The 13,085-nt window shown below is 50.0% G+C and overlaps 1 protein-coding gene across 1 annotated transcript; it reads right to left on the bottom strand.

The window, feature by feature from the left end:
- Positions 1-5,555: 5,555 nt before the first annotated feature.
- Positions 5,556-9,018, bottom strand: IL10 (interleukin 10). Its single transcript, XM_062509587.1, has 5 exons — positions 8,380-9,018; positions 6,981-7,043; positions 6,583-6,735; positions 5,918-5,983; positions 5,556-5,648 (listed from the first exon to the last, which is right to left on the bottom strand). The coding sequence occupies exons 1-5, from the start codon at positions 8,545-8,547 to the stop codon at positions 5,556-5,558; spliced, it is 543 nt and encodes a 180-aa protein (XP_062365571.1). The 5' UTR covers positions 8,548-9,018.
- Positions 9,019-13,085: the final 4,067 nt, after the last annotated feature.

Below are 13,085 nucleotides of genomic sequence, written 5' to 3'. Positions count from 1 at the left end.
TGGAAAATTATTATTATTATTAATAATAATATATATATATATGCATAATTTCTTGCTTTTAAGGTGATTTTGATCAAAAGTCTGGCTCTGCTCCGGGATGAATCATGAAGATCTCTGTTCTTATCTGCCAACACACAAAGTTTCTGCTGCTCTTGCCAGGATGGAGGTGAAGCCCCTTCCTCCAGCCATGGCTTGCTGTGCTCCCATGGTGTTGGTCAACTCTGGACAGCCCCAGGAGGACAAAACGTCCTGTGGCTCGTGTGGATGTGTGGGAGGAAGGAGCGTTGTGCAATGGCACTGAGGAGCCCTCAGCTGGTTGCTGTTTCACTGCTGCCCTTCGTTTTGTGATGACGAGGATTATTTACTGTTTATTGCCCTAATTTACCACCGAGTGTAGTTGTTTTTCCATGCCTGGGCTCTGCAGAGCTGCTCTGAGCCATCTGCCTCCTTCTGTTGGCCAAGGAGGCTTTGGTTTGGTTGCCTTTCTGCCCTGGGTTGGTTTGTACCCTGGGAACACCTCCTGGTAAGCTGGACAACTCAAAAAGGCAAAAATTCTGCGCAAAACCAGCTGCTGGTTGTATTTTTCTAAGAATGAGGACCAGGCACATCAGGGGATGTCAGGATTTCCTGGTGCAAGGCTTGGCCTGTGCACAGCTGAACTGCTTAATGTTCAGAAAACGCTGGATTTATGAAAGATCCACTGGCATCAGGCTTGCTCAGACTTGGGGCTGCAGGGATCCTGCTGAGGGCTGGCTGTAAAATGGCAGGTGGCGATGGAAATCTGGCTGCAAAAGCAGAAGAACGAGATGTGATTTTTGCTCAGAGCAGGGTTCTCTCCAGAAATTGCACCATCAGATGTAACAGGCTCACAGGAATCCTGCTCTAGGATTTTGCAGAGCCTTTTCCAACCAGGAAAGGCAAAGCCGCTCCTCAGTGCTCTGAAAATCAGAGCCAGCAGGTTGTGGAGAGGGTGTGTGAGATGTGCCAGTCACAGCAGCTGGGCTCAGCATTGCAAAAGAATCAGGAAACCAAGTTTCAGCTCGGAAAAAAGTAAATTTGGTGCTAGTGCCAGGAAAGGAACCTTGTAGTCCAGCTCTGGAGCGAAGGAGATTTTTTGGTTGCTTCAGGGTGTGATGAAATGGTGGAGAGACCCTGCCAAGAGGCCAAAGGCAACAGGTCACAAGGCAGAAAAGGAGAACTGGGGGTGTCAGACCTCTGAATCCCTGAGCAGCTGAGGTGTTCTCCGTGCACCCTGAGCTGGAATCTCCATCTCCTGTGCCACTGGAAAGCCCAGAGAAGTCTCTGCAGCACCTGAAGGTCTGGCGGGATGGGGAGCGGTTCCATTCCCTTCCTCTCTCTGCATCACCCTCCAACAGCCCCAGGAGTGGCAGTGCCTGTGTTAATTAATGTGTTAATCACACATTCGTGCACTGCTGGCTGGGGTGGCACTCAGAAATGTCACAGGGTTCGTGCAGCTCTGTGCCTTCAAATTGTCACTGCTGCTGGCTTTTGGTACTTAAAGGGGTTTTTAAGGAAGGTGGGGATGAACATCTCAGGGGAGCTGCTTGTGAGATGACAGGGGATAATGGTTTTTAATTAAAATAGAGTAGACTGAGATGAGATATAAGGGAGAAATGAAGGTGGTAAAACACTGAAATAGGCTGCTGAGAGAGGGGGTGGCTGCCCTGTCCCTGGAAACATTCAAGGCCGGGTTGGATGCGCTTGGAACAATCTGGGATAGTGGAAAATGTCCCGACGGCACGAGGTGGGAACAGTGAGATCTATAAAGTCCCTTCCAAAGCAAACCCCTCTATGATCAGAGCTTCCCTGGATTTTGGATGCAAGTCCTCCACAGAGGCTGTGTGAGGGAGGATGCAGCGATTCACCAGACAGCGATACCTGAATTATTCTGCTGCTCTGGGGCGAGCCAGCCCTGAGTCATTGTGAAACCTCCAGCTCCAGGGAGGCTCCGGGGGCTCGGCCCCGTGTGAACAGAGCTTCGCTGAAAGTGGGCACTGTGCTGGGAACATACTGGGAAACTGCTGGGAGCTACTGGGAACATACTGGGAACCCACTGGGAACCTAACGGAAACTACTGGGAACCTGCTGGGAGCCCCTGCTCCTCTGCCAGCCAGCCTTGAGCATTGCAGGGCTTTGCCTGCCTCCTACATTTATCCTACAAGAGCATTTCTCTGCTCTTTTTCTGCTCTGAACAGGGATGGGGCAAAGCTCCTGCCAGGTTGGTGTGGCAGGGTTGGATCCCTTTCCTCCCTCCGATGCTCCTGCTGGGATGAATCCCCAGTGCCAGTGGGGGAAGCAGCAAAAACCAGGGGGTTTTGGTGATGGGGAGCTGGGGGTGCAGTCCCTGTGGAGCTCTGGGTGCATCTCTGGGATGCTCTGGGTGCATCCCTGGGTTTCTCAGCTCCAGGCTCCCCTTGCCATCCCCCTGGAACAGGAGCTGGGAGACTCCAGAGCTCCACACTGGGGTGCTGGGGGATGGAGAGGAGCATCACTGTGGCTGTGACATCTTTAGCAATCCCCAGATTTGGTAATTGCTCAGCCTCTCACTGCCTGAGGAAAGGATTTGGCAGCTCTGCAAAGTCAGGGTTGTGCCCCCCAGTCCCCTTGGGGTTTTGTGTGCCCGGCTGGGGTTCACAGCTCTGTTTTTGCTGCTCTCCTCTGGCCTCTTTCACGACAAAAGCCCCAATTTCAGTCACGTGCTGCCAAAATCTAGGACACGGAGAGGCAGGAGCTGCGTGGGCCTGAGTGCTGCAGCCTGTTTGAGTTAAACAAGTGTTAACTACAACCACAACAAAATGAGGAAAGTTCTGAAAGCTTCTACAATTCAGAAGAAGTTCTAACAGAGTTTACTTGTTTTAATTTTGCCCCTTTTGTGCTTAAGGTCCCTCCTATCACCTCAAGGCTTGTCCTTGGTCTTTGTGGCACCCTGGGAGGATGAAGGGTCATTGAGAAGGTGCTCATCTTCCTCTTGACAAGAGACAAATTTTTTTCCTGTTCCAAGAAAGAGACCAGTGAAGTTTGTTTCCTCAACCCCAGTACAGGACAGGAGGTGTCTGTCTGTCTGTCCTGCTGTCTTCAGGAGACACTTCCACCCTGCTGTTCATCTGGGGTTTGCCTTCCTCATGCTGGCCAACAGGAGACGATGAAGAAAGTGAATTACTCTCCTGACAGCAAGTACAGCACCGGGTGCTTACGGCTTTGAGGAAAGTTTCTAAAGAGAGAAAAAGCAAAAGCAGAAGCAGCAGCTCCCTGAGGCAGCCCCAGGTGGAGATGCAGGATTTGGGCTGGTGGGAAGCTCAGCCCTGGGGCAGAGCAGGAGCAGCCGAGGTCAGGAGGTGATTTAGGCTCTCAGGCTGCTGAGCAGGCAGCGTTCTCAGGGGGAGGATGCCCAGCAAGGAAACCCAGCTTCTGTGGGATAACAAAACCAGAAACCACCACCTTTGATCTCTGCCACGGCTTCGTGCTCTTGCTGTAACACCCAGAGTGCCACTGAGATTGGCAGGAACTACATCAGCACTGGGGGCTAAGGAGCCTTGCTGGGGCTCACAGCAGCTTTTGGGGAGGCAGGAGGAGCAAAAGGCTGCATTTTATGGTGGTTTTTTTCCCCCCAAACTCTGATATTTTGGGCTCAGTTGGCGCTGGGACCTAAGGGATCTGCAGAGCTGCTGCCCACAGCCAGCACAGGTCAGGGTGCAGCCTGGAGGGACACTGGGTGATGCTGGTGCCAGGATTCTGGCTGGAATTAGATCACCTGGATGACTTGTGATGGTGTCCCGGGTCTCCCAGCCCTCCAAGCTGCCATTTGGGCTTTCCCCCTGTTTTTTCAAGCAGTGCATCCTGGCACTGCTGTGGACAGAGCTCCAGCAATGCTGCTGGAGGACACGGTGTGGATGATTCTGTGATTGTTCCTCCCCTGCTGTAAGAGATCAATGACAGGCATTTAATGAGAAATTAGCTTTTAAATGTGATGACCTCAGGTTTTCTCACTTCCCTGGTCAAGCAGCATCTCCCTGGTGGTCCTTCCCACCTGGACCTGTGTCTGCTGGGCTCTTTCTGACACTGGGTACAGCACCCACGTGCTGGAGCTGATTTACAGCCCTGCTCAGAGCTCATAAGAACAGGACAGAGGCTGGATTCATTAGGGAGTCTTTATTAACAAAAATAAAGGATTTCTCTTCATACAGACAAACAGGTGAAACTTCACCCAATGACAGAAACCATGCTGATACTGTCCTTGGCTCCAGGGCTGTCCCACAGCATCGAAGGTGTTTGGAGGGAAAAACCAGCACAGAATTGGCTCAACAAGAGCTGAATATGCCCTGGTAAGAAGCTTAATTTAAATTTTACAGTCTTTGGCTGCCCTTGAGGCTGAGCTTTCAGCAGGAGGAGTCACCCATGGAGCAGCATTCCTGCCCTGCTCCGGGATATCCAATTCCTGCCGCCACCAGAAATGTCCACAAAGAATAAATCTGGTATAAAGAACCTCTCCTCAGCTGGGACTTGCACAGCAAACACCAAACTGGCAGTGTTTCATCAGGTGGGGGCCCTTCCACTTCTAAATATTAGAAGTAAAAGCCTCTCTTGGGGTTGTGGCATTTTCCTCTGGCTCAGTGTCCACCGGGTGAGGAGGAAGCTGAGCCCCAAAATCAGCCACTTTTGGGGGCACCGAAGCTGCTCCCACTGCTGGTGGGGATTAAAAATCCAATCCCAGCATTGGCAGAGCTGGGAGTAGCCCCGTGGATTTGAATGCAAATTACCCGAGCCACCTTAAAATGGTGGTTAATTAAATATCCTCTAACTTGTCAAAGAAAATGAACAGCAGTGAAACCGAGTAAAACCCAATCAGAGACTGGAAAATAGCAAGGTTAACTTTGGAAAGTGCAGAGTGGCTGACCCAGCAGCTCTGGAAGGCAGATACTGAGCAATATTTAAGTCAAGTTCTATTAGAACCAAACATTTCATTCCTTTTACTAATTTTTTAAATTTAGTCAGACTAAGCTGAAGTCTAAAGTGGAGTCAACCGAGCTGTTGCCGTGGCTTTTTCTCCTCCTAAGCATAAAACCACCTGATTGCATAAACAAATAAAGATCTAGGGCATGAGGCGAGGGTCATTTGCCTAAAATTAAATTTTGTTGAACTCAGAGCTCCTAATCAAGAGTGGAATTCACTCAGGATAAGCTCAGCTCATTGTCTGCCCTCCAGAAAAAACACTGCTTTGGATGTTTTGGAGCTATGAATAAAATAGCACTGTGATACACAATATTAAAATATTGAACAATAAATAGTAATTTACAAGCTCATCACTCCTTTCTTCTAAACATATTGTAAACATCAACACTGAGGTATTAGAAGTAATAAATAACAAATTCAACTATTAAAAAAATAACTCTTAAATACAATATCAAGCTGGAAGTTATTGACCTGTAACTCTCGGTCTGAGCCTTGACATAACTTAATTTGAGCTCTCGCAGCCTAAAGTGATTTTTAAACAAGTAACAGGATTTGGGGTGAAAAACGCAGGCCCAGGGGTGCTCTCAGTTCCTTCTCCTCATTGTTAAATATTTTTCGATGTAGTTGATGAAGATGTCAAACTCTCCCATGGCCTTGTAGATTCCATTCTTGCTCATCTGCAGGGGAAAGCCAGGTGTGCTTAGTGTGACTGTCACAGATTTGTGGTGCACAATGCCAGATTCTGGCCAAATTCTCCTTCCATGGACACCTCCAGCTTCTCTGCCCAACCCCCTGGGAATTCCAGAGCTCCCACTCTTCAGTCAGTGCTCTCTGGGTTTGTGATTTGTGTGATTAAAGCCTCCTTTGGATTCTGCTCTCCCTTCCCTTCTGCCCTGTGGTGCAGCAGGTTCCTCCCAGCCCAGCCCAGCCCTGAGTGTGTCCTCACCCTGGTGAAGGTCTCCTTGATGTGCTTCATGCTCCTGCTCCTCTCCTCGCACGTGAAGAATCTGTGCTGCAAAGGGACACGAGCCTCAGCCCCAGGGTTCTTCCTAGGGGTGTTCTGGGGGCTGTCCCCTCTCCTGTCCCTTGTCACTGCTGCTCCCCCCTTCCCCTTCCCCTGTGTGGAAGCAATTCCAGCTCGTTTGCACCGTGCTCTGCTGGAAGGAGCCAGAAGTGACCCCAGCCTGGGCTCTCAGCCTGTCCCCAGCCCTGTGTCCCTGCTGCCAGTCCCTGTGTGGGACAGGGTTTGTCCCATCTGACTCAGTGATGGGCTCATGGCCACACCAGGTGTGGTTTCAACAGCTCCAGCATCCAGGTAAGGGACAGATCTGCTCCTGCCCTCCCTCTGTCTCTTCAGCCAGGCTCTGACTCGCAGGGCTGCTCCTGCAGCATCCTCAGGGCACTGAAGTGAGCACAAAGCCCAGCCTGGATCCCTGCCTGGATCCCATCCCATTATCCCATCCCATTATCCCATCCCATTATCCCATCCCATTATCTCATCCCATTATCCCATCCCATCCCATCCCATCCCATCCCATTATCCCATCCCAGCCCCAGCTCTGCCCTGCTCCTGGGCACCCTCTGCCCACCCCAGCAGTGTCCCCCACTCACACAGCGCCTCATCAAGGCTCTCAGGCTCAGCAGGAGGTTGCCCAGGTCGCCCATGCTGTGCTGGTGCTGAGTGCTGGTGCTCATGGCACTGGGCAGCACCTCCTCCATGTAGAACCCCATCAGCTCCGACACCGACTGGCAGCCGAAGCTCCCCTGGGGACAGGATGGGGGAAGCCCGGTTGGGGACAGCCACCGGCACTGGCTGTGGGTTTGCACAGAGCAGAGCCAGGCTGGGAACCTCGTGCCAGCCCCTCCAGAGCCACACGTGTCCCTGCAGGGTGGCACAGCCAGCCTGGCGTGGCAGCAGCCCATGTCCCTGTTTGCAGCCGCCTTCCTTTCTTAGAAACGTCTGCCCAAGGAAGGGGAAGCAGGAGGAACTGCGAGGGAAGGAGTCTTACCTTGAACTCCTCCAGCAGGTCAGAGCTGAGCAGTTGGATGCTGAGGTCGTCATCTTTTGATTGCTGGGGAGGATGGAATTGAAAAATGAGCTTTTTCAGGCAGGCAGTCAACCCTTCCCATTTACCCTAACAAAAGATCCTTCCCTTGCTCGCATTTGGGGTCTCCCTGCACTGAAGGCAAAGCGTGAGCACCGAGCAGAGCACGGTGACAGCAGGCAGAGGAGTCACTGGCCCACAGCCTTGCAGCACAAGGACTGTCAGGTCAGGCCAGTGGCAAAATGAAATCACCACCTTTGCTGCCATTGAATTTGTTAATGTGAAACTCCTCGGGCTGAGCTGGAGCTGCTCGCTCTCCCCGGCTGCACAGGGTGCTGCTGTCTGGGGGTGCTGCTGCACACAGCAAAGATCTCCAGACAGGGGTCAGAGTCCTGGGAGCCCCCCCAGCCCCTCTGCCAGGGCAGGAGGGTCCCAGCCCCTGCTTTGGTTACCTCCTGTTCATGGGCCCAGGAAAAGGGGGCTTTTTTCTCGTGGTGCTTCTGTTGCATCAATTGCAGTGGGGTGGGCTGGCACCACCCAAAGCATTAAAAGCTGTCCTGAGAGATTAAAAATATTATTTCTCAACATTATCTGGGAGATTCACAGCCAGCTCTACATCTAAAATCTTGGCAGTGTTCGTTTGATGACAAATACAAGCCATGACATTAGTTTGAGATTTAATCTGGAGAATTATCTTGTTTTATGGCTAAAAGACATTGACATGGACTAAAGCAGTAGCAGAGCTGTGAGCAAGCAGCTCTGTCGGTGCTGAAGCCATGGCAGATGCTCTGAGTGTGCTGTTTGCTCTGCAGCCCTGAGGCTCCTGTGATGCTGAGCAGGGACCTTGCACAGGCACCAGTGCAGGTGTTCAGTGACTGCTGTGCTCCTCCACCCTGTGCAGGTTTTGTGGCTCTTTCAAAACAAAATTCTGCAGTGAAAGATTTCCCTTTTCACCTGGCACTGACCTCAGCAGGGCTGGACCTTGTTACTCTGAAGAAAAAAACATTTCCTCTTATTAATTCAGTGATTAACTTGGTTTGCAACATTCTGGGGGAAGCTTGGCTAGAAAGGTTTGCAGAGGTTCACTATGAAATCTCGAGTTCATTGTCATTAGAACTAGGAAGAAAAGCCTGGCAGATTTTCTCTCAGTGAGCAGCAAAACCGAGCTGCTCTTGCTCAGCCAAATAATTTCTGCTGGGAGGAAGCTCTTCCCCCTCCTCCAGATCCCAGAACTTTGCAAGAAAGGCAAAACGAGAAGACAAAAAAACAAACAAACAAACAAACAAACAAAAAAAACCCCAAAAAACAAATACAAAAACAAAAAAAAAAAACCCTCAACAACAACCAAAAAAACAATACTTACAAAATAATCCTTGATTTCCTCAAACTTGACCCTGAGCTCTTTGAGCTTGGTGGGCAGGAGCTCGGGGAAGTGGAGGCAGGAGGGCTGGGCGCGGGTGGGCACGGTGCCCAGCAGCAGCAGCAGCAGCAGCAGGATGGGCACGGCTGTGCCCCTGGAGCAGGTCCTCATGCTGGGGGGAAAGGCTGCTCCCCTCTGCTGCAGCTCTGGGCTGGATCCCACTGGAGGGTACAAAGCAGATCTGCAGCTTTCACCTTGATGGAGCCCCTAATTTATACTCTCAAAACACCACTCCGTTTCCTCTCCCCATTTCCTGACGAGCAATATTGGGGTTTTAAGTCATTCATTAAGCCCAAATGTCACTTGGGTTCCCGTCAACTTGGGTTTCCTGTGACCCCCCTCCTCTCCTCACACCCCATCAATTTTTTTGTGCTTAGACTCTGCATTTTTTTTTTTTTACATTACTTGTTTCTTGTAAATTTAGCTGTGGCTGAGGAGGAAAGCTGCAGAGACACACGAAGAAGTCAAGGTGCTGCGTGAGGTTACTTTATTCTAACAGTTCCATTTTTTATTTTTAGATGAATGTTGTATGGTTAGGGGAAAAAAAAGAGGTGTTGCTACTTTTAAATCTCAGTAGCAAACCTGCAGAGAGCATCACTCAGCAGAATTGCTTTTCACGAAGTGTACAAATCCTCCGTCTCTTCCTTTAGCATTCTAATCTGCAAACACACATCACCATCTGAAATCCTCATTTTTAATTCATTTGGGGTTTTTTCTGGTTTTGTTTTCAATTAACGCACAAACCAGCTGAAGCCAACGTGAATTTTCACTGCTCAGCAAGCTCAGCTTGTGCTCCCAAGATTTACTCCCAAATACCAGCTGGATGCCAATGGGATCAGTGGATCCCAGTGGAGGATTCCAGCCCTGCTCTGGTCCCTCGTGGATCCTCCAGGGCAGGATCGGGATTTGTGCCATTACTTTGATGCTGTGTGTTAAAGCGCATGAGCAGGTGATAAAATCTCATTTTCCAGGCTTTTAAATCTTATTTTGTTTCCTAGAAATGGACAGCAGCCCCATCCAAGCAGCAGCCTGTCCTGTCTTAGCTGGGACTTATTGTCCCAGCTGTGATAAAAGTGTCCCCTGGAGCCACACAGAATTCCTGTGACGTCTCCCCACTTTCCGCTTCCCTCTCTTTTCTCTTCTTTTTCTATATCTATTCTAGCCCACACCCCCTGCTTCCTTGGGATAAAGATTTCTCTTATTTATTCAGGAATTTGGCATCCAAGAAAGTGAGAAGGGAGATAAATTTGGCTTTTCTGAAATCAGGGGATTTTCTTTGAAATCCCTCATGCTATTTTAAAAGAGCTCATTCTTCCCAGTAGGGAAGCCTTCCTCCATTAGGAGACAAATCCCTAAAATTCTCATCTCCTTCATCACGCTGATCTTCTTTCAAGTTGAATTTGTGAACCTCTGAGAGAGAATTTATTGCTGGGAAAAAAGCTGGAAAAATTCAAAGTATTGTTTGTTCCTGTGTCCTGAGAGTTTTTCACTCTATTTTTTAGGAGCAGGAGAGAGGAATGGTTAGCATGCATATGCATAAGAGCAAAGGAGATGAAACATCAGCAGCTGGAGAGTCTGAGGCAGGGGAAGTGTGGGATTTTGTGATTTGTTTTCCTTTTTTCTGTTGCTATTGTCTCTCCCAGAGGTGATGGGGAAGCTGCTCCCGGGGAATCACTGCGGGGACATCAGTGCAGCTGAATCATGGCCTGGGTCCTGTTTTTGGTGGCCCATTTTTGTTCCCCTGCTCTAACACAGCTGTGGGGTTTTCCCCCTTTATTGTCAGCAGAATCCATCTGAAAAAAGAAGGGCAGAAGGCTTGGACAGAATTAGTCTTAAATTCAGTTCCCACAGGCAAGATCCCACCTTGCCCTGGGACCCCACACAGGGATGTGTTTCTGCTTCTTTTACATTAATTTGAACCTGCCAGGGGTCAATAAATCTTCAGTGCCAAGACCTGGATGGCTGCTGAAGCTTCATCAGGGAATGGAAGCTGATGTGTGAGGTTGGTTTATGTAACCCTGGATGTTCAAATCCTGGAGCTAATCCTGCTCCCTTCAGGGAAGGATGCAGCCCCAGGCTCTGCCCTGCAGTGGAAGGGCTGCTCAGCCTCAGCTGTGGGTTTAGGAGTTGTGTTTTTATGGATACATGGCAGGGGAGCTTTGAACAGAACAGAACAGAGCAGAACACAACAGAACAGAGCAGAGCAGAGCAGAACAGAACAGAACAGAACAGAGCAGAGCAGGGCAGAACAGAACAGAACAGAACAGAGCAGAACAGAGCAGAGCAGGGCAGAACAGAACAGAACAGAGCAGAACACAACAGAACAGAGCAGAGCAGAGCAGAACAGAACAGAACAGAACAGAGCAGAACAGAGCAGAACAGAACAGAGCAGAGCAGAGCAGAACAGAACAGAGCAGAACAGAACAGAGCAGAGCAGGGCAGAACAGAACAGAGCAGAACAGAACAGAGCAGAGCAGGGCAGAACACAACAGAACAGAACAGAACAGAACAGAACAGAACAGAGCAGAGCAGAACAGAGCAGAACAGAACAGAACAGAACAGAGCAGAACAGAACAGAACAGAGCAGAACAGAACAGAGCAGAACAGAACAGAACAGAGCAGGGCAGAACAGAGCAGAACAGAACAGAACAGAGCAGAACAGAACAGAACAGAACAGAGCAGAACAGAACAGAACAGAGCAGAATCACCAGGTCGGAAGAGACCTTCAAGATCATGGAATCCAACCTTTGCCCCAACACCTCAACTAACCCATGGCACCAAGTGCCACATCAAATCATTTTTTAAACACATCCAGGGATAGTGACTCCACCACCACCCTGGGCAGACAATCCCAGCACTTTACCACTCTTTCAGTAAAATACTTTTTTCTAATATCCAACCTAGAGGATGTGTCCTGGCAGAGTTGGGAGCCTCCTTCCACCCTGCCCGGAGCTGAGCGTTCATTTCCAAACTTCTCTTGTTTTGAGCCACCCTGGTTCTCCATGAAGTCACCTCTGACATCCTGAACGTGCCAGGCTGCCGTGACTCTCGTGCAGTTCCCCCCAGCCCGCTGTGGAAGCCCAGGCTGTGTTTTGGGGCTGGCAGCAGTGTCAGGCAGCCGTGCCCGTTCCGCAGAGGAAACTCTGGCGTGCGCAGGGCGATTCTCTGCTGTGTTTACCTGCGTTTCCTCTGCCTCATCTGAGATCTTGACGGTGCAGTTTCGCTGTGACTCAGCCCTGCTGAGCGCTGTGGAAAGGCGGTAGCTGCGCTACTACAGCGAGCTTCATGAATGAAGAAAACACCTTTTTCCTAAAGAGTGTCCGGGCGGCGTGGGTGGAGCGCTGAACCTTTAGGAAACAGCTTTCGTCCTTGCCAAGAAGATCAATTCAGGAAGGAGAACGTGTTACTCAAAAGCCACTCGAGTGCTTTTACCCCACCTCCCACAAACTTTTGACAGCAGCAAGTTCACAAGAGAAGAGGGGAAGCAAACAGAGGCCCGTGGGCAAACACTTTCTCCCACAATGTGCCAGGAGGAAAAGTTGGTCCTGGACGTGGTCCTGGGCAGGGTTTGGGGTCAGATGTTCTCGGGGTCCCATCACTGGAGCAGGGTGGCACATCAACCCGATAATTGATGGGCTTTTCCCTTCTTGGCAAGGTTTGATGTGACAAATTTTTAGGTCTTTTTGCCTCCTTGGTTTCTGTATTGCTTTTGGATAGAGGGACATTGTGTAGCACCATCCTTGGAGGGGTTTTGCCATCCCTGGAGGGATTTAACCATCCCTGGAGGGGTTTCACCATCCCTGGAGGTGTCCAAGGAACACCTGGATGTGGCACTCAGTGCTCTGGTCTGGTGACAAGGCAGGGATCACAGGTTGGACTCGATGATCTCGGAGGTCTTTCCCAGCCTCAGCGATCTGTGACCCTGTGATTTTCTGCGCTATCCATTCTAGACGTAGGATCCCCTAGGATCCCCTCCATTTCCAGACTGTCACAGCAGTGTTGTTCTTTCTTTCCTTTTCAGAAATTCCCCATTTCTCATCCCTCCAGATCTGGGTGATCTGCTGCCAGTGACGCTCGTGGGGGAAGTAGGGACTTGGTGGCCTTTCCTTCACCTCGTGTTCGAGGCGATGGCATTGCTCTCTCAGCAGCCCAGTGCTGGTGACTAACAGTTCCTGGTGAAGCACCAAGTGCTCTGCTTTGTGCTTTTGTTCAGGAATTTTTCCCGCTGCCGAGGCGTGACGTTGGATATTTCACTTGTGGAAACCTGGTGGCGTGACGCACGCCGACCTCAACAGGTAAATCCCAAATTGCTCTTTGGAAATTTTACCAAAGTCACCGGCTTGTCTTGTCCAGAAATGGGTTATTAATCATGAATTGGTGTCACTGGGACTTCATTGCTAATGTGACACAGAGAGAGCGTTGCATAAGAAGTTCTTAGAAGGTCCAGAACTTCCATGTGATCTGAATTAAGCTGGAACTATCTGGGATTGCCACATGAAAGAACCAGGTGATGGAGACTTCTCCCCTCTGCAGGTTCAGTGTTGGTGACAAACTTAACTGAGAAATATTTGTCACGTACATAAACCCTCCCAATATTTGCAATTCTCTTGCAGCCTAAGGCAGCGATGTAATAATATCCAAATTTAATA

Source organism: Cinclus cinclus, chromosome 27 (genome assembly GCF_963662255.1).
Source record: "Cinclus cinclus chromosome 27, bCinCin1.1, whole genome shotgun sequence".
Lineage (NCBI taxonomy): Eukaryota > Metazoa > Chordata > Aves > Passeriformes > Cinclidae > Cinclus > Cinclus cinclus.
Note: the sequence above shows the minus strand (reverse complement) of the source record. Positions and strands in the feature narration are given on the sequence as shown.

Excerpts from the sequence above, each read along its gene's own strand:
- IL10 (XM_062509587.1), bottom strand. The coding sequence starts at position 8,547 with ATGAGGACCTGCTCCAGGGGCACAGCCGTGCCCATCCTGCTGCTGCTG. Across the intron at positions 7,044-8,379 it reads AGGAAATCAAGGATTATTTT|CAATCAAAAGATGACGACCT; the intron begins GTAAGTATTGTT and ends CATCCTCCCCAG. Across the intron at positions 5,649-5,917 it reads TCAAGGAGACCTTCACCAGG|ATGAGCAAGAATGGAATCTA; the intron begins GTGAGGACACAC and ends TTTCCCCTGCAG.